The sequence below is a fragment of the Prinia subflava genome, chromosome 17, assembly GCF_021018805.1.
Source record: "Prinia subflava isolate CZ2003 ecotype Zambia chromosome 17, Cam_Psub_1.2, whole genome shotgun sequence".
Lineage (NCBI taxonomy): Eukaryota > Metazoa > Chordata > Aves > Passeriformes > Cisticolidae > Prinia > Prinia subflava.
In genome coordinates, this window is record NC_086263.1 from 11614897 (window position 1) to 11634966 (window position 20070).

At 48.9% G+C, this 20070-nt stretch overlaps 1 protein-coding gene across 1 annotated transcript in view; it reads right to left on the reverse strand.

The window, feature by feature from the left end:
- Positions 1-11799: 11799 nt before the first annotated feature.
- The window catches only part of MAD1L1 (mitotic arrest deficient 1 like 1), a 353113-nt gene continuing 344842 nt past the window's right edge, over positions 11800-20070 (reverse strand). Inside the window, exon 18 of the mRNA XM_063414357.1 lies at positions 11800-12870. Within this exon, the coding sequence (XP_063270427.1) occupies positions 12712-12870 (159 nt within the window). The 3' untranslated portion in view covers positions 11800-12711. The remainder of the gene's footprint in view (positions 12871-20070) is intronic.

The following is a 20070-nucleotide window of genomic DNA, read 5'->3' on the forward strand; positions in this document are numbered from 1 at the left end:
AATGTTAATCACAGGGTTGTGCTGTTGTTCCTGTACGAGCTCAATCGCTTCTCACATCCCACCTACATCTGTTTTTTCACACTCAGCTCAGCTGTCTGGCAGTAGCCATTTGCTGCTCACCTTTACTTGCCTTGCCATTAAAGAGCTCATTAATGTACTCCATCCTTGCTCTCTTTGGGACGAAAAGATTTCCATTTCTGTCTTTTATCAGCTTTCACACGGCTTACATCCTGTCCTCCCTTCACCAAGCAGTGCCCTTTTCTAATGAGCTCTTCTCTCCTGGTCCGTCTCATCCATTAAGATCTGTGAGTGTTGTCCCCTGCATTGTCTTGCTCATCTCCTGGGCTCTGCTCTGGGGCTGTCATATTCCTCAGTGTCTTCAGCTGTGAAAGGAAGCAATCAGCCCCACACACAACATCCACATTTCCTCCCATCTCACTTGCTTTCCTAGCAGCCCTCCAGTCAGGCTCATCCCACCACAGCATCCAGCCTTGACAGACTCCTCCATCCTTCAGAGGTCCCTGGCTGGCTTGACCTGACCTGCAGAAATGTGATGGAACGCCTCAGTTTGTGTGTGGTGCTTGCAGCTTGTGTCTGCTGGGGGCCTCTTAAATCTGTTCCTCCCTCTCAGCATTGCTTTGATGCAGCAGAGCTCTCCTTGGGCATCTCCTGCTTTGCAATCAAGAGCTCCCAGCCCATCCAGACGCAGGAGACCTCTCTGGGTACTGCAAAAGCTCCTCTGTGGTCTCACAAGTAAACACTGGCACTCTTCAGGCAATGCAGCTAAATTAATTAATCTTGTTCCACCACATTTGGAGCCAAGACACAAAGGTTTCCATTCCCTGAAGCTGGAGCTTAAAGTCTGCTTGTCCCAAAAGTGCCCTCCTGCCCCACCTGGGATTTGTGTTGCAGTGAGATTTGGAAGAGTGGCAGCAGAGCAGCTCTTGTGAGTACTCCAAGGGGCTGGCAGAGCCAACAACCCCCTGGAAAAGTGGCCATGGGCACAAACCAGCTGCCACCATCCAGCTGAAACATTCCTGATGTGTCCAGCTCAGCTTAGGCTGACAAAGAGCTCGTGTACACAAAATCAGTTGTGCTTTGGTTTTTTTTTTTCCCCAGCCATCTCAGGTGCTGCAATTTATTACCTCTCCACACAAACCTTATCTCAATTATATCCTCAGATCATCCTGGCTGTAACAACACTCCCACCCACCACAGGGGTTGCACACACACACATCTCTGCCTAGGAAATCCCAGGCAGAAGCACAGCAGTCCCAAGAATGACAAACCCTTCCCGATCTGACAGCTGACAAACCCTGAGGTGCTCCACAGCTGCCTCCAGCCTTGCAGGGTGATCACAGCTCCTAAAAGACAGATGCAGACTCCAGGGCTGTGGGTATGATATGCCAGGAGGCTGGCAGCAGGGGCTGGGGAGGGCAGGTGCCTGGTGTGGCCACTCCAGATGTATTTCCCGGGCAGAGCTCGCAGCCAGGGAGGACAGTGAGATGAGGGGTGGGCTGGCTTCTGATCTCCCACCATCTCACACTTGGGTCCTGAAGCCCAGACATGTCCCAGCACAGTTGTCAGGGGTGGAGAAGCAGAGATGGAGGTGCTGGAGCAGAGCTGGGAGCTCCAGAAACCACCTGAGCTGGTGAAACACTTTTGGATACAGCTGTGAGGCTCGTCTGGCTGAGGGGAGAAGTCCCTGCTCCAGGGTGGCTTTGGAGAACAGCACACCCAGAAGAGCCCACCTGTGGCTGTGAAGGACTGATCCATCCATCACTGCTCGAAGCTGCCAGGAGATGGATTCACCCACTAAAGTCTGAGCCAGTCCCACTTTTCTGCAAAACCACAAAGGGGTGGAGATCCCAGGTCAGATGAGAGAGAAGCACAGCACAAAGCCCTCATAAAGAAGAAGAATAAACCAAAACATCACAAGATGCCAGCAAGTGGGAGGAGACAGCTTATCCAGGGAGCTAATTTAGCTGGAAGGAAAGGGAAAGGATGCAAGATATTCCCCTATTAAGAAAGAAAAACAGCATGCAAGAGCAAGGAACCAGAGGTTGCAGTGCCCGACAGAAAGTGATGTGGATGCATTCCAGTTTAAGAAGCCAAAGCAGAGCTGGGGCAGATTCTGGACCCAGAACAAAGGTTGTTTCTGCCCAAGCTTGAGAGGCAAAGATTAGGTTAGGGACCTGGAAGCCACTGAGGTGGGTGAATTGTAAGTGGCACCGTGTTTAATCTGAGCAGAATGTATGAAACCAGATAATGTAATTGAAAGGGTTATTTAAGATGAGTATTCAGAGGGAAAAATAAAGCATTGCAGGGAAAATAATAATACTTAGCACTTGTAATGTGCTTAGCATCTTCAAAAACTGGTCAGCCATTAACTGACTGCTCCTCTGCTCAGTCCAAAGGCTAATAAAAAGGGACGGTTCATTTAGTTATTTCACAGCTGAGTTTCTCGATAAGGCATGAGGAAGCGATTGCTGCTCTCCAGCGTGTTGGTAAATAAACAGCTGGAAGTAGTAAAATACAAAATCTTCTCAGCACTTGGTCACAGCTTCATGCTCGGCTCCCTCCTTCCTCACCTTGAGTTTGTCCAGACCAGACCTGTGCCAGGGAGTTTGTCTGGAGTGTGCCATGGATGGGGGCCAGGCTCTCAACAGATCCAGCACTTGGTGCCTCCTGCCCAGGAACTGCCCCTGTGCCCCTGTCCACGAGCAGGGAGATGGAATCTGCAGGGTCCCTGTCTGTGGGTGATGGGGTGGGAGATTGGGGCTCAGAGAGACCCCACCTGTGAAGCCTGGTGGCCTTGGCAAGTGCAGGGGCTGAGGGAACCAGGCAGCCTTTTGGACAGCAGTGAAGAGGAAAGCATTTTATATTTGTTTTACTTAAAAAGCAAACAGTTCCTTTTGTGTTTGATGAGCAAGCGATTTCATAAACTCGGCAGGGAAAACATGACACACTTGGTGATTTCCAGCCTCTTTTCTTGGCAGCAGCACTGGAGGAGCAGAGAAGTGCCCAAGCAGCTGCCCCACACACACTCCCCCAGCTGTCTGGGGATGGCCAGGGGTCTGGAGGCTGCTCCTGGTCAGGCCTAAAGGGAGGCAGCCGAGAAGAGGAGGTACTTGTCAGGATGGGGCCATTCAGCCTGACACATGTTCAGTCCCAGAATGGCTCAACAACAAACCCATTGCATGTCAGGTACTGCCAAAGGCTCCACATTGTGCCCCAGGTACAGTCACTCACTCCAAACAAACAGCCCCTGGTTTTGCCACCCACTTTGTGAAGGTTTCTGGCCTTACCAGTTTAGACACCCATTACAACCCTGGCCTCATCACTCCAGGGAAATGGAGCTGCACAGATTTTCAGCTGCCCCCATGCAAGCACCCTGGTTTTGGTGCAGTTATGCTCCAGAGCCTGCTTTTCTGGGGCACAGGTCTCTCACAGACCCTGCTCCAGGTGTCCCTCATGCCAGAGGGATGTGTCCACTGGACTGTGCAAGGTCTCCAGGGACAGACACCAGGAGAAGGCAATGGTTCACCTATGACCTGCCCAATCCCAATCCCAGCAGCAGAGAAAAACTCCTAAAAGATGTTAGAGCTATTTTTCCACCTCACTGTTGGGTGATCCAAGAGGGGTCCTGCTTTATAGAAGAGATGCACAAAATTCCCTGAAAGAATTTCTTGGGATAAAATACATCGTCCCAGGGCACAGGGCTGAACTTGGCTTTTTTGGGACATCATCAAAACCCTTTGGTGGAGACAGGGGTTGAGGGATCTTACATTCCTCTGGCTTTTTGCCCCTGGCACTGCCTCCTGCTCTCTCGGCTGTGCTTGTGGGCTTTCTGCGTTCTTTCTCCTTCTTTATGTTTTCTTCCTCTCAAATGAAACATTCCCCAGCTCTGCTGTGAGCACAACTCTGTGGACCCTGTGTTGACAGGATGAGCCAGGTGAGAGCAGGAGGAGGTGAGCAGGGACTCCTCACCCCACTGTTATCCCTAAGTGCCTCTGCCCTGAGGCAGATTTTACCTGAGGGAGGCATTCGGGTCAGCACCTGGATGATTTACAGTGCAGGACGTGTCCTCCTCAACATCTGGGGGACCCGGGGAAAGCACTGCGAGACAGCAGCAGCAGCCTTGATGGGTTGCTTAAACACCTTTCTGACGGGAGGAAATTTGGGATGCTCTAAAGACGATGTGTTAACTTCTGTGAGAGGCTCAACAGCCGGGCAGCAGCTCCATGGTCTGCGAAGGCTCTGCCGAGCCCCTCTGCCTGCTCCCGGCATAACGAGGCCCGATGGGTGTGTGTAAACAAAGCAGGCATCTCTCTCACTGGACCTCATGCATCATTTATAGCCAGCTTTTCCGTGGCACAAGAAACATTTCCATATGCCAGCATTAATTCCGAACGCCACTTCAAAGCCATCTCTGTTCTAATGAACCCCGTGCGCTGCGCACAGCAAATTCCACCCCAAAAATAATTAGCAACACACGCCACCAAAGCGTTACAAGGGGAGCGCAGCACACCACCTGCTGAAGCAAAATGAATGCCTGATTTTTTTTTTTTTTTTTTTTTTGCCACTTTTTAGCAATATTCAGGCACTGACTCAAAGCTGTGCTCTGTTCTTTGTAGGGCCTCGGGAAGCGTAACGTTCCCACTCTGCTTTCCATTCTTAGAAGAGATTGATTTGGGAGGGTTATATAGAACAACAGGAAGGTTTGGGTTGTAAGGAACAGCAAATATCATCTAGTACCAACCCCCCCCCTCATGGACATGGGCAGGGCTTATGTTTTCCTTACATCACAACTGGACAGAGCAGTGCAGGACCCTGCTGATTTCTCCACACCAGAGTTGCCAGCTGGGAGGGTGCAGGCAGCTCTGTGGCCCTTTCTCTGAAGCTGCACGAGTCCCAGACTTTTGGGATGCTGTCACCAGCTGAGCAGTCACAGGCTGGTGGCTGGGAGCAGGACAGGAATCACTGAGTCTCCCCCTGGTCTGACATTCCCACAGAGCCTTTAACCCCTGAGTGGGATCAGTCTCACTGAGAAAAAAGGAAATTGGAAATGAGATCAGGAGTCGGAGGTTTTGGTGCTCCTACCAGCCATGGTCTCCCACCCTGTGCTGGCTACAGGCAGCCCTGCTGTGAACAGCTCAGGGGACAGAGCTGGCTGCACTGAAATGATTTCTTTAATCTCTGTCACAGCTGCTCTGCCCTGCTCACAACAGGAGGAGGAGCATGTTTAGCTCAAAGCCTGATGTGGTGGCATTGCCATGGAAGACCCAGGTCACAAACCACCATGGTAGAGAGATGGAGACCAAGCCTGGAGGTGGCTGTGGGCACAGGGGGACCAGCTGTGCCAGGATGATGCTGGGATCCTGGATTCTCCTAGTTCTGTCCTCTTGGAGAGGAGGGAAGGTGCTTTGCTTTGCTCTCAGCCTGTGTGTCTCTCCATTCCATCAAACCATGGAATTCAAATTGTCAGTCTCTGCCTTATTAGGATGCAAGGGGTTAAACTGTTCTTCCTATGCAAATTAAGCTTAATTAATCCTTTTCATCAGTTGCAAATATACCTTCTGAACCCTATTAAAAACATGAATATGCAAATTCAGACCTTTTTTAATACTCATTTTCAAGGACTTGGAGTCAGGCTTGATTATTCGATTCCCGTTAACAGCCTGTAAAACCTGGTGCAAAATTTAATTTCCATTTTAAGTTACAAAAAAAAAAAAGAATCTGTTGGTAATTAAGCTAATTACAGTGTTACACTAAAGAGGAGACAAACAAGGAGGACAAGATCATTCATTACATTTAACACTGGCTACAGGACCTGGGGACTGTCCTGAGTTAACTGTGAAGCCAGGAAACAGCAGTGATATAAACAGGTGTAGCTTTTGTGGGGCCTGGTGCTTTCCTTACCTTGGGGACAAACCTGCTTCAGTCCCATGAGCCATTCTCCTTCTTCTGTTAAGAACAGAAGCAATGAAGAGGAGGTGCAGCCAGGCTGGACCCCTGTCAGGAACATGCTTGAGGTTGGAGTTTCAAAGTAACCTGTAAAACCACCTTATCTGCCAGAGCTGAGCATCCTGTGCAGGTGAGATTTCCATCTTCCCTGAGCACTTTCTCTGTGTGTGGGGTGAAGAGGGGAGGTTTGCTGACAACTCCCTTTGCACTGGCAAAGCCATCAGGGAAGAAACATGACAAGAATCTGCAGAGACATCTACAAACTGCTGCTCCACGGCCATACTGGGGAGCAAACAATGACCAGGATGTGAGCCCCTATTGCTCATGCCCATGGCCAGCACAGGTTGGGAGATGTCAGCCAAACCAGCTCAGCCCACACCACCCAAACCTCCCTTGTGGTCACCCCTCAGAGCTGGGCAGTCAGTGCTGGTAGCTCTCAACTTGCCCATCAACCATCCTGTGCCTCCAGGCTCTGCCTGCATGTCATTTTAAAAAAAGCAATTCTATAAAATGTTAATTATGTTTTACCACCACAATGATCTCTTAAAAAGAGTCCTTAGAATACCCAGCATCTATTCTGCATTTGGTGCTTTCTAATGAGTTGCAGAGTTAATTTGTGCCTTGCCAGAGCTGTAATCCTCCCCTCGGGACGGCAGCACAGCCTGGTGGGCTCAGGTGAGGGCTCCCAAGGCTGGAGTGGCACACATCACACGGGGAATGCTCTGCCCACAGGATACTCAGTGCCCAGGATAGCAGTGCAGGACACTCCAACACTGAACCAGAATGTTGGCCTTACCTACAGACTGACCCAAAGACATCCGACAGCAGCAGGACAGACCCTCCCAGGCCATCCCTGCAGTCTGGGGAGCTTTTCTCTCTCCTCCTCAGCACAGCTGCCAGGACGAGCAGCTCAGCTCCCCGTGGATTTGGTTCACTCCTCACCATCGCCTCCTCTGCAGGGCTGCTCCTTCCCCTGCCAGGACTCAGGGCAAGAGGAGCTGTCACTTCGGAGCATCGGAGCAGGAGCGCATCAGTACACACCCTGCAGGGGCTGCAGCGTGGTCCCAAAACGAGCTGAGGGAAGGATCAGGCACACAGAGGAGCAGGGGGAGCCCAAAAGGAGCTGAGGAAAGGCTCAGACACACGGAGGAGCAGGGAGAGCCCAAAAGGAGCTGAGGAAAGGCTCAGACACATGGAGGAGCAGGGAGAGCCACACTGTGGAGAAGGATGAAGGAAAGACAGTGTGGTTCGCCATCTCCCCATTGTGTACAAGGCTGTGGGGAGTGGGAGGCACCTCCAAAATGCAGGACCCAAGTGACATCCACAGTTTGTGGGATTTTTTTAGGAAGGTCACTCCCTGTCAGTGGTTATGGAGCAGCCTGGCAGATGAACCAGTCACTACCAGGGAAGTGAAGTATCTGCCATCATACAGCACAAATGTCACTCAGCAGTTGCTCCTTAAGAGGGAAGGTTCATCTGCCAAACTTCAGAGCCTTTCATCTGCCTGGAGAACATTTCCCACCACACTGATAGCAGAAGTTTCTGATCACACCAGTGGAGTGTGACAGCAGAGATGATAAGGGAAATGCTGTCAGGCTCTAGCCAAGCCCTTCGACCCGCCTGGTGCATCTTGTCAACTGTATCATATTTTGGGGGGAGTCAGGGATGCAGAATTACCTTCTCAGTCCCTGCAGGCAATCAACTTGCTCCCCGAACCATGAGATATGATTGCTCTTATTACTTTGGCTTGCATAGCAGTGAGCCTTGTTAATGGTCATAAAATTATCCAGTCCTTATTTAAATCCTACAGCCGTCTGTGTTTCAATGACCTCCCGATGGTCTCTGGCTTTGCTCCAGGCTGAAGAAGCATTAGAAGGACCAGGGAGGAAAAAGAGACAGTGGGAGGATTAAAGAAAAAAAACAAAACAGAACCACAACAAGCAACAGTCAACAAAGAGAATTCAAAGTGAAACAGGGAATATTAAAGGGAGCTCAATCAATCAGCTGGAGAGATCAAAAAAACATAACCTGTCATGAAGAGAAGGAAGCAGCATCAGGTAAAATTAGCAACACTAATAAACTCATCAGCACTGGAGCCTGGGCCAGGAAACAGCACAGGGAAGATGGAGGGGTTGGTAGAGGCTTGATCCCATGTTGGGGAAGCAGAAGAAAAATGAAACAACACAAAGGGAATGTGCTTTGGTGGAAGAATGTGGTTTGGGTGGAGACCAAAGACATGGGCTCCTTCCGAGACCTCCAGCAGCAAGAAGCTGCCTTTGTGCTCCTTAAATCACATGGCAGCATTTTCTTTAGAGTGTTATTTTTCTTCTATTTTGTTGGTTGTACTTGCTCTGAGGGAAAACACGCACAGAAGGAAGGCTGGAGACACAGACACCGTGGGTGGAAGGAACAGGAGGGGCCACTGGGATGGCCTGTCCAGGGCTGGGCTTTGGCCAGTGATCTTTCTGGAGCAAAAATCTCCTCTTTCTTTTGGACAAAAAGCTGTTCCCCTGACCTTTCAAATAAGATCTGTAAACCCCCAGGCTACCAAAAGATTTTACAATAATAATCCCCCAAAAGAGAAACAAGAACTGGAAAACCCCCAAGCAGCCAAGAACTGTTTTAATGTAACCAAGCTCCAACACAGATTTCCATCAATTTTGCAGCAAACCTGAGTCATGAAATTAAAAGTAGCATCAGCATATTTCCTATTAGCTATGGTTTCTTTTTCAGAACAGATCATACATTCCTACCCTATTTTTCTAGACACTTGTGTCAATGCGATATCATCAGATGCCGTTCAGTCTTTCCTCTTAGCCTGAAAAAAGCTTTCCTGTTGGGAAGGATGGGATTTTAATATTTAAAAAAGACTTCATGAAAAAGCTTTGCTGATTTTTTATTTATTTATTTATTTATTTAATATCCCTCCCCTGATCAGAGTGGGTGCATTTTGTAGCTTTTAAATATCATGCAAGTTTTAGCAACGCTGCTATTAAATCTGAATCTGCTGTCACAGCAGGCAGCAGGAATGTGATTCACACCAGCACAGAGAGCCTGTTCCATCCTCCCCTGCTCCTGTCCTTAGCTACAGTCACCTGGCATCACACACCACCATTGTTTTCCCAACTTCTCTCAACAGCTAAAAGCTCCAACTGAATCAATCCTGCCCTGGCTGTGCCCTGTCTCACCTCCAGCAGCAGAGCCCAACAGGTCTGCCATCAGCTTGGTGATGACTGAGGAAGGCTCCTGCCCTCACCCCGGGGTTTATTTTGACATGTCTGCCCATCAGCCCAACTCACAGCACTCTCAGCTGCCTCTGAGCCCACTGCTGGGATAGGAAATGAAAAGGGCAGGTGCTGCTCAGTGTTTGTTTGGAGTGAGCAGAGGGGAGCCGTGGAGAGCCAGTAGCAAGGCTGGCACTGCAGCTGTTCAGAAATGGAGGTGTCTTCTCCTTCCACCCATGCCCCGTTTCTTCCATCCATCCCCTGCTCTGCTCCTGCCCTTCACTCTCTGGTTTCCCAACTCCATCATGGCTTTAGTGCTCCTCCCCCTTCTCCTCCCCTTTCTCCTTGTTACATGGAGAAGATCTAAAACTAACATCTGCAAACTCCAAACTTCTCATGGCTCATCCCAAAAGGGTTTCCCTGGTTCCTTCTCGGGCATTGCACACTTCCAGGACAACACGAACAACGTGTGACGACACCAAGCGCCAGGAGACACAAAGCAGGAGCAAAAGCTACAGGTTCAGAGACCTGCCCTTAGGAGAGGCACAAATCTGGTGAAACCTGCCTTAGCCCAGAGCTCTGCTGCTTTCTTGCATGGCAGCACCCGACAGCTCCGTGCCCATTTGGTGTCTGTATATGCCCACAGATGGACAGGGCTGATTTGGAGTGGAGCAGGGACTCACGAGCAGGGAAGCTTCAGGCAGCACTGCAAACAACACGGTGCTCTCACACACACACACACACACAGACTCCTGCAGCCATGCACCAATAAATCATATTTTACAGCCTACAGCACATAAACCCAGCTAGCGTGCACGGAAACCCTGCGAGCACACTTGTGAGCGCTCCCGCCTCTCCCCTCCAACCAACTGCAAATTTATTACCCAGCTCCCAAGAATTTCTAAAAGGATTTTCCACAAACAGGGCTGGAGCTTTTCAAGTGATGAGCCAAACTCAGATGGGACTTGTGCCCTCACCACCTGGGGTGGTGGCAACTGGGATCTCTTTGCACTGCCCCAGGAGGCTGCACTCGTGGAGGGGGGATGCAGGGGCTGGTGAACACAGTGGCAGCGCCTTTGATGGACTGCTGAGCCCATGTAGCTCATAAAGGAAGGAGCAATCACTGTGAAATTCAGTGTCACAGTTATTCCCTGCAGCTCCCTCATGGCTCAGAGAAGCAGGATAATGACAGTGGCAGAGATGGGAGCTGCCATGGTATCAGGTACAGCCATAGGTTTGTGGCTTCATCCTGAATTCAGTGTTGAACTAGAAACTGGAGAGTCTCAGCTCCTCTTCTCCACAGCTCAGAGACGGCCCAAGTGGCTTTGCAATGGTCACACCTCCACATGAACAACTCCCAGGCTTCCATGTGTGAGCCTTAGAGAATTCAAGCTTCCCAAAAGTCCCAATTTCACAGTGAGCCCCGTGACCTCACTGTGCAGCAGCATAATGCCACGGGCAGGGCAGGGATGCTGCTGGCTAAAGCAGGACAGTCACCCAAGCAGCTCCCAAGCCAGGACAGATGCTGCACCACACCAGCACATCCAGCCAAGCACCCCTCCTCACCACACACCTCTCCCAGCCGTGCTGCCATATTAAACTTAGTTGAACAAATCAGTCTTGCTGAGAGAACAGGGAGCAGAGCAGTAATTCACGTCTCCTCCCCACCGGAGGCATCTCAGAAGCCTACTGTGTGTTCTCTCCCAACTTATTATCCTCTCACTCTCGGGAGGCAACTTTCCAGCGGGCAGAACGTCTCTTCCCTTGTCGCTCTCCAGCATCGCTTCTCGCCTCACCTGTGTTTTGCTAAGATAGAGGGTTTATTGTAAACTTATTAATTACTTCATTTCTCCCGCAAGGAGCCAGAAGAAAAATTTTCCGCGGCAGCCAGGATCTGCTATTGTGTTGGTGGCGGAGCTGAATGCGGCTGACGTCACGATTCATTTTCCCCATGACTGGGGAAGGCGGCTCTCCGTGCCACGCCGTGCATATGAATCAGGCAGCCTTCCCCTGGCACAGCACGCCCAGCAATTCATCTTCCACCGGGACTTCTTCAAGCAGAAGAGAAAATGACAAACTTTTGCTGTTGAGCTTCCCTGCAGAGAGGAGAGCTGGGGAGGTGGGGGGCTGCAGCCTCTCCAGATCTCGTGCTTGTCCCTCCACCCCTGATCAGCAGCAGATGGGGGTCAACAGCAGATGTTTTCCATGTCTGCAGACACATCAACAGGTCTCCAAGGGACTCCAGCAAGCCTGGCCAGTCCTGTGGTCACTGCAAGTATCTCAGCTAACTTTCTAGCCTGCTCACTGCTACCTTTTCTCTGTGTTCCTGCAGAAATCAGGGGGGAATCAATATACACAGAAGTTTGTAGCAAACTGATTTGGTTTAAGGCAGCAGGGGTTGGGACTAGATGATCCCTAAGGTTCCTTCCAACCCAAACCATTGATGATTCTATAACTCTATGGATGAGACTTGCCTGGAAAAACAGAGCTAATGATGTCCTCCCTTTGCAAAGCACATCAGACCATTGATGTGCTCGTCCTCTACATGTGGAGAGCACAGAAAGGCACAGAGTGCATCCCAAATAAGAGTCATACACCCAGTTTGGGAAGTGACACTTTATTGTTCTGACAGAAGAGCTACATCCATTATAACACAAAACGTCAGACTTGTGGGGATGCTCCACCCTCCATGGAGGGGAGGAGGAAGGATCTGTTTTATCTCCCAAAAAAGAAACTCACAGGGTGGTGGCAGCCAGCAGGCTAAAGCCACCAGCATTGAACACAACCCAAACTACTCCTTTTCTCTTTCTACAGTCCTGAGATAACCAAGAGCCAAAAAGTCCTGGTGAGGAACCAAAAGAACGGCAGTGACTGAGCCACAGAGGTGGCAACACAGGTACAGGGGCTTCAAATGGCCATTTATGCTTGTGCTTGTCTGCTGAATGATGGCAGACTCAGGTCCCTGATATCCCCAAAATAATTTCAACCTTGCTGAGTGATTAGATGTTTGCAAGAGCAAGAGATTTTCCCGGGGTCTTTGTCCTCAGGGACCAAACCCTTGGCTCCCATTAGAAGAGGACAAGCATGCAGCAGGAAGCACCAGCCTCATGCAGGTTTGTGTCTTTGTTAGGGCCCAGATTTAGGGAATTCTTTTGGGAAAAGCTGTGCATGGTGATGCTGAGGCTCCAAACCAGCAGTTCCCACTGTATTCCCAGCCAGATCCTGAGAACCTGGGTAGTGATGAACAAGGCCCAGTTCAAAGACAGGGATTGGATCCTGGCACAAGAGAGCCCTGGGATGGAGCTAGACTTGCCCTCCCACAGGAGGGAAATTATGCTTTTCAGAGGAATTGGTGGGATTTGTGACTCAGCATGAAAGAAGGGGGAAGAAGGCGTTCCCTGCGAAACAGAAGCAACCCAATACCACAAATTAAGGGTGGCAGACATGACAATTTTCCATTGCTATCTCAAGTGTCCTGCCCAGGAGGGCCAAAGCCAGGCTGGCAGCTGGCAGTGGGACACTAAGCAATGGTCTGGCGGCTGAAGAGGTCAAGGGTGAGGGCGCTGAGGAAGGCTGGGATGCTGTCCTGGCGCAGCAGGTGCAGCTCGATGAGCTCCCGGATGGTGCGTGAGAACTCCGTTTCCAGAAGCTGCATTTTTCCACCGGAGGAGCTGGAGGCCTAATGGGAAAGAAGAAGAAGATCATTAATACCAGAGGGCTTCAATTCCCCTCCCGTGAACAGGAGCAGTGTCACCCTCAGGCCTCCCTTGGCACGAATCCTCCTGTCACCAAGGACATGCCTTCTGTTTGGCACACGACATTCCAATGTCCCCAGGCAGGACCCCTGTGAGCCTTCCCTGGTGACAGATGTGGCACTGGGGAGCTGAGGGGTTTGACCATCCTGGAAAGAACTAGCACAGAACAGGGGTGGCCACATCAGGGTCACCATCACCAACACCACCCAGGTGCTGCACAGGGGTTTTCTCTCCACGAAAACACTTATCCCTGAAGTCACACCACTTCTCCAGGATGGAGAAGACCTGCTCCTAATTAACATAACTCCTTCCCAATGAGTACTTATCCACCCTGCATCCCTAAAGTGTTTAAATCAGCCTGGCAGCACACAGACGAATCCTCCAGAGGAATTATTCCAGAGATGCTCTCAAGAAAATAAGGAAACTCAACATGTGGGAAGACATTACAAATCTCCTGTAACATATAAAACAAGCAAAAAAAAAGCTAAATGCAAGAGAAATAAGGAATGCTTGAAGCCTCTCTTGCCCCCGGAGGCACGAAAGCGGCTTGTTTATTAATAAACAGCAAAAACATCACAGTGCAAATGCTAATTTTTTTCCCCTGCCATTTTCCTCTTCAAAATACTCCCATTTCTAATTGCTTTGCAGCTCTGCTTCCTGTTGGAGCCGAGGTGGGACAGCACGGGTGGTGCCAGGTATGGCTGGCAGCCCCTCCTCAGTCAAAGGATGCCAGGATCCAAAGGGGAGGAGTGCCACGTGAGGGGAAAACATGGCTTTGCCTGCTGAGGGCCCCAGGGAACCTGCTTCCTTCTGATTTCACATTCTCAGGAGCTTGGACACATTTGATTATGAATTCCATGTCTGGGTCACTTTGGATTGTGAGTTGTGCAAGGTACAGAGGATGCCCCTGTCATCCCCAAGCCAGGCAGGGAATCAAAACCAGGTTTCCATGTGGAAAAGAGATTTAGCTTTTGTTTAGATTTTTTTTTTTGTTTTTCAGCAAATCCTGTGCTTTGATCTGCTGCTTACTGGAGCTACCTGATGCCTCCTGAGCACCTGAGGTAGCCCTGGACCAGATCAAAGAGGGAAGCGACGGCAGATGAAGGAGCCAGTTGGAGGCAGCAGGAAGGATGGAAATTCCCAGCCCACGTAAAGCCAGAGGTGTCAGAGCAGAGCAGTGAGCACAGCAGCTGGGTGCTGTGGCAGCAGCACAGGTTTTATTTTGCAAATCCCCCCTGGATTCAGCTGATGAGAAGTGCCAGTTTTGGAGGAAGGTCCGAGTATTATGAATGCATCACTTGTGTCTCCAACTCTCTCAGCGCCGAGTTGGATTCATCTGAAATGGGAATTCAAGCTCCGTATGAAATTCACAGCCTCCCTCGCAGATTAAAAACACTCTTTGGGCACAGAATTAATTTCCTAAGAATTTACAAGCAAATCCATTAATTGGTTTACTAGTCTAATTAATTAAAGTAAATTCCTTAAGAAATCTAGCATCCAGTGCCAGACCATTTTGTGTTTTATGACCTCAGAAACAGAGCAACATAAATGTTTTAAATTTCCTCTACTTTGAGCTCACTGGTGGTGTGGGTGAAGGCTACATTTGAATATATTCTCTTTTTTATGAGATTAATGGTAGTTTATCTCTACTATTCTTCATAAACAAAGTCTCCTCCTGCAGCAGAGGCAGAAGAATAATGTTCAGAGAAAATTATGTGGACGAATATGTGCTTCTGAGAAGATTGCTGTTTCCTGTTGAGTTTTCTCAGCTGTCAAGGGAGGCACCATCCTCCCTCTCACCCCCATAGCCTCTGTCTCCCCAGGAACTCCAAAAAATCAAAGAAAACCCCCAAATGCTTCCAAGCCCCAGACATCTCACCCAGGTTTCTTAAGATTGCTTCTGTAACAGGCACAAGGCAAGGAGGCAGCCACTTGGAAAAAAAGCAATTCTTCCTCTGCCAGGAGATGTTTACATGTGAACTTAGAGGATGGAGGCACTTACAGTGCAGCTCATTCAATCTCACACTGCTTTAAAAAAATGGAGAAACTTTTTTTTTCCCTAGGAGTGTTTTAAAATTGCTATCATTGTTACTTTTCTTATTATTTGTTTTTATTGCCATTTTTTCTTCACCCATCTGTTCATAATGTAGTATAGACTGGGATATATAGATAGATTTGCTGCTTTGGGTTCAACAGCGGGAGTACCTCTGCAGCCTGTGCTTTACAAATAAAGTGATTATATGAAATAATAGCAATATGTTCCCATTAGTTCACAGGATTTCTTTTCAAAAGCCAGCCTGCTCCCTGCCTGGTGCACTTGCTGGCAGAGAGGGAAGTGCCCGAGGCAGGAACAGGAGCGAGCAGGGGATCAGAGCAAGGCAGGGGGATGCACAGGGGTGTGCAGGAACTGAGGGGGAGCACAGGGGGGGATGCTCTGCTGAGTGAACGCTGCAGGGCCTGGTGTTCCACACCATTCTGGATCAATGCGGAAAACTAAAAACTGTATTTCAGAAAATAAGAAATATGAAATTTCCAGCAGTTCAAAGCTGCAAGGGCACTCGAGTCCTCCACTGTTCATAGCTAGGATTCCCTCCATCCACTTTTAATCAATTTTTAAAAATTTATTTATAAAACGTCTCAACCCTCAAAGGCAAACTCCTGGACACAACCCCTGCTGACAAGAACTTGCAGGTGCCAGCACAGATCAGCTATTCACAGCACACTCTGTGTAACACAATCACCATTCACTCTGCTGATGCATTCCTTAAAATTCTAAGTTTAGATGAAGCCAAAAGCCACCCCAGCCCATCTAGGAATAAAATGCAAAGCTAAGAGGAGCACAATAAAGTGTCACTGATCCACGGGGACAGTCCGTGAGTGGGAATGGGGTGAGAGAGACCAGAGCACATTCAAACCAGCCCTAACTGCTCTGTGCCCAACACTACTGACATCACTGCTATAGTGTGTTGTTGCTCTTAAAGAGAAGGGTAAAAAAAGAAAGAAAAAAGAAAGAAAAAAGAAAGAAAAAAGAAAGAAAAAAGAAAGAAAAAAGAAAGAAAAAAGAAAGAAAAAAGAAAGAAAAAAGAAAAAAGCATCAAGAGTCAAACGGAATACACGGGATCAAAGGAAAAGCTGGATCTGTGGGTATCCCCATCCACCCCAGAGTCAATGCAAGAGGACACTTTGGGGACCACCATCACACTTCACTCTCCCTTTCCCCTCTGTGCTGAGCCACACAAGTGCAGTGCTAACTAGAGGTGTAAATATTCCCTCCTAAACCTCTGTTTCCCTGAGCACAGAGCAGCAGCTAATCACTATGAGAATACCATCTCTCAGGTACTCTGTACATAGCCCTATATTGGTTTCTTCTAATTCATGGGAAAAGTCTGTCTGGCTCACTAAACCATCGAGATTCAGGTCTCTGTTATGTTTTATTCAGATCTCAAATACTTGCAAAAGGAAAGATTTCAGCTTTCGCTAAGCTCTGTTGCCAGTTTAGTCTGATTTAGGGACTATGGGGACCTTTTCTAGAAAAGCACAGGAAATCACTCTTTGCCCAGCGTTACTGCACACCCAGCTCTGCTGGGGTGGGTGGGATGTGACTCTGCTTGTAGGTTTGAAGGGTGTTTGTAGGTTTGAAGGGCCTGTTTGTAGGTTTGAAGGGTGTTTGTAGGTTTGAAGGGCCTGTTTGTAGGTTTGAAGGGTGGTTGTAGGTTTGAAGGGCCTGTTTGTAGGTTTGAAGGGTGGTTGTAGGTTTGAAGGGCCTGTTTGTCTCCATGCAGGCTGTGCTACACCACAGCAACCAGATCAGGGGGCAGACCTCTCTGTATTGTAAACCACAACAACACTGGTGTGTTTAGCACAGAACAACATGAACCTGGAGTGGCTGCTCCGAGAAAGGAGCTGATAGCACAACTGTTTCTTCAGGGGAATCAAGATCAGCTGCCAGAAGGAAACATCATAAATCTTCCTCTTAACTCTGGAAACCAGTAAATGATTCAAGCCTTTATAGTTCAGATAAATGTAAAATCTCTCCCATAACCACCAATGTGGCAGAAAAGCAGGTTCTTCTCTCCATCTCAGTAAGGAGCAGACAATGCAGATGATGTGGAGGAGCAATAGGCATTCCCAAATATCCCTGCTGGGGGATAAACCCACAGCTGGACGAACTCGTTTGTAAAACTGAAACATATGGACTGTAACAAGCTCTCTTAACTATTGCCACTTCCAGGTAACGTGTACAGGACTTCTGTCTGCACTGGTCCTGCTGAGATGGCTCTTTGCACCCGTGCTGCTGTTGCACACAAGCCTTCCCTGAGAGCCAAGACCCAGCATTTCCTTCTCTGCTTCTTCCAGCAGCCAAGGGGGACCTGTATGAAAAGTGTGACAGTGTCTCCTTTATGGTTCAGGAGTGTACTCTCACCTAGATACATTCAGGTTTTAGTTTCTTGTACACCCATTTCCTCTTCTCTCTGACATATTTTAGTAGATAAAAACAATGGCTCCAAAAGTGCCATAAACTGGCATGCAGTGTGACTTTAATCACAAAGGATGCTTCTCGAAAAATACAGGTTAAGAGTAAGACCCAAGGTCATGTAGATCTTCAGACCCTGGAATAAGACTGAAAAGAGGGTGCCTGCACACCCCAAGGAGAGAGCTGACATGGGGACTTGGTATCATGAGAAAGTATGGAGTAGAAATCCAGAAACAGGGAAAGGAGGGCTTCAGCATTCTATACAACTTAAGATTTCAAAATGAAGTGGGGATTTTCTACCTCTGATTTCCACACTGAGAAAGCACAACTGCCTTTGGGGATGCAATCCACACGGGACATGTGTTCCTGCAACTGCAAACACACAGCTCCAGTGTTGCAGGTGGAGTTCCTGAATGGGTTTTGGCATGTTGACAACAGGGATGGTGGAGCTTCGTGCCAGGCACAGCAGGCAAGACAGTTGTGTCTCAGCTTGGGAACAAAGGAGGTTCAAACACCTCCACAATGTGCAGAAGGATGAAGTCCAGGGCTTTGGCAGTGCTGTCAGAGCCACCCCTTGGCGTGGTGACAAACCATTGCTTTGCAGATGCCACTTGGCCAAACCCTGTGGTAGACGGTGCTTTCCAGGGCTAAGATGTGTTAGGGGTCAAGAGGAGCAAGTGAATCATTCCCCAGTGATATTTACCCAGTGAAAGTATCTCGAAGGCCCCATCTCATCTGCTCTGCTCCTTCCATAGATCACTGTCTGTGCTGTGTCCCCACAGAGCACACAGAGCAACCAGCCCTGTGTGTGCTGAGGGAAAAGGAGCACCACGGCTTCACCCCCAGCACAACACTGCTTCTCCCTGCTCTGTGCAGCCCCACAGGCTGTTCCAGCACTATGGGCCATGCTGTGGCCTCTGTGCCTGAGTTCTCACTGCCCCTTTCCCTCCTCCTTATGGTGTTCCCCACCCTACCCTGAAGAGAGCAGTGTGGGCTGTGCACACCTCCCCACCAGATCGATTTGCCCTTTGGCACTTTGCACATGAATCCCTCAGACCTCCTCTTCACATGGGGCAGTCACACCCTCTTCCCAAACCTTCATGTGTCAGCAGAAGCCGTCAGGGTTCCACCTGACCACCTCCTGAAAGCTCCACAGCTCTACTGTGTGTGCCTCAGAGCCTTGGGCACACTGCTGGTCCTGAAACCCCCTCAACTCCCTGACACCTTCCCCAAGGCACCCACGGCTTCCCCCAGCACCCAATAATACACACAAACCCTGCCACAGTCCAGAAAACCTATCTGAAAATTCCCTTTAAGAAGCTGCTGGCTCTGACCTTTAAATGAGAAAATCCTTTTGTTTCTGCCTCTTGCTTCAGATGCCAAGATTTTTCTAAATGTCAAAGGCCGCCTTGTCCACGTGCAGATGCTGAGGGGGGAAGCAGTGATGCTGAGTGGGCTGGCACCCTTTCTCTGGGTCTGCACAGCTGATAAATGATAAATCACCACTTCAGATCACTCCAGACAGACACACAGACAGACAGATACAGTGCAGCCAAAAAACTGGAGTGCCCAGAAAAAAAACCAAGGAAAATATGTGTGTGTGTTTGCTTGTGTGCACAAGCAGAAACTGCCTGCTGAAGTTATAACAACCCAAACATGAGGTTTGGAGATTTAATTGCGCGAACTTGGCTCTCTCGGGTGATGATATCATTATCAAAATACCCCTATTGAGTTATGCCTCACCAATCAATCTCTCCTAAGCATCATGCACTGCTCAAATACCAGGTCCCCAGGTAGCCTCTAAATCACTTTAATTACAGGCCGTTCATTTAAAATTAGGGAAATATTAAGGAAAGCAAAAAAAAAACCCACCACAGAATTGAACCACAAGATGTGCTTAGGGCTGGAAATATTTATGAGGTTATTTAGCAAAACTGTTTACTGGTTTTCTTCTTTTTTTCATGGTAACTGGCAGGTTCCAGCTGGCCTGACAGGACGCCTGCCCATGGTGGCTCCCTCAGGATGTGCTGCACTTAATCAATCAGGTCACCTCCCTTTCACAAATGACCATTCCTTGTCTGCAGCAAAATTCTCCCCCCCCCCTTTAATATCCTCATTGTAACCCAAAGAAGAAGAGCACTTCTTTATAATAATTGTTTCTTGCCAAGACCTCTGACCTCTGTGTCACCAGCTTGGTATATAAAGTGAATTTATGAGGCAGACAGGGATGGATGCCTGTAAAAAGCCTTCCAGGAAATGTAATGAAAAAGCTGCTTTTAGCTGCTGAGCAAAGAAAAGCAAATGCCTGGCAATGCCAAGAAGAAAATTGAATGCTGGGATGGGGAAAGTGAGAAACAGCCCTGTGTGCACTGAGATTTATAGCAAACATTTCCTTTCTCTTTCTTATTATTCAACACTGAGATGAACCACAACCCCAGAATGTCTTTGGAACAAGAGGTCAGCTCATATACTTCCATCTTAATCAGAAACACAACCCAGGCACTGCTGCACGAGTGGCAGCAGTGACGGGGTCCTGGATGCTGCTCCAGCCCAGCAGCAAAGGAAGGCAGAGCGGGGTGTGCTCTCCCCACAGCTCCCTGTTTTGATCCAGGCAAAGCTCTCCTGCACCTCACGTCAGAAATGAAACATA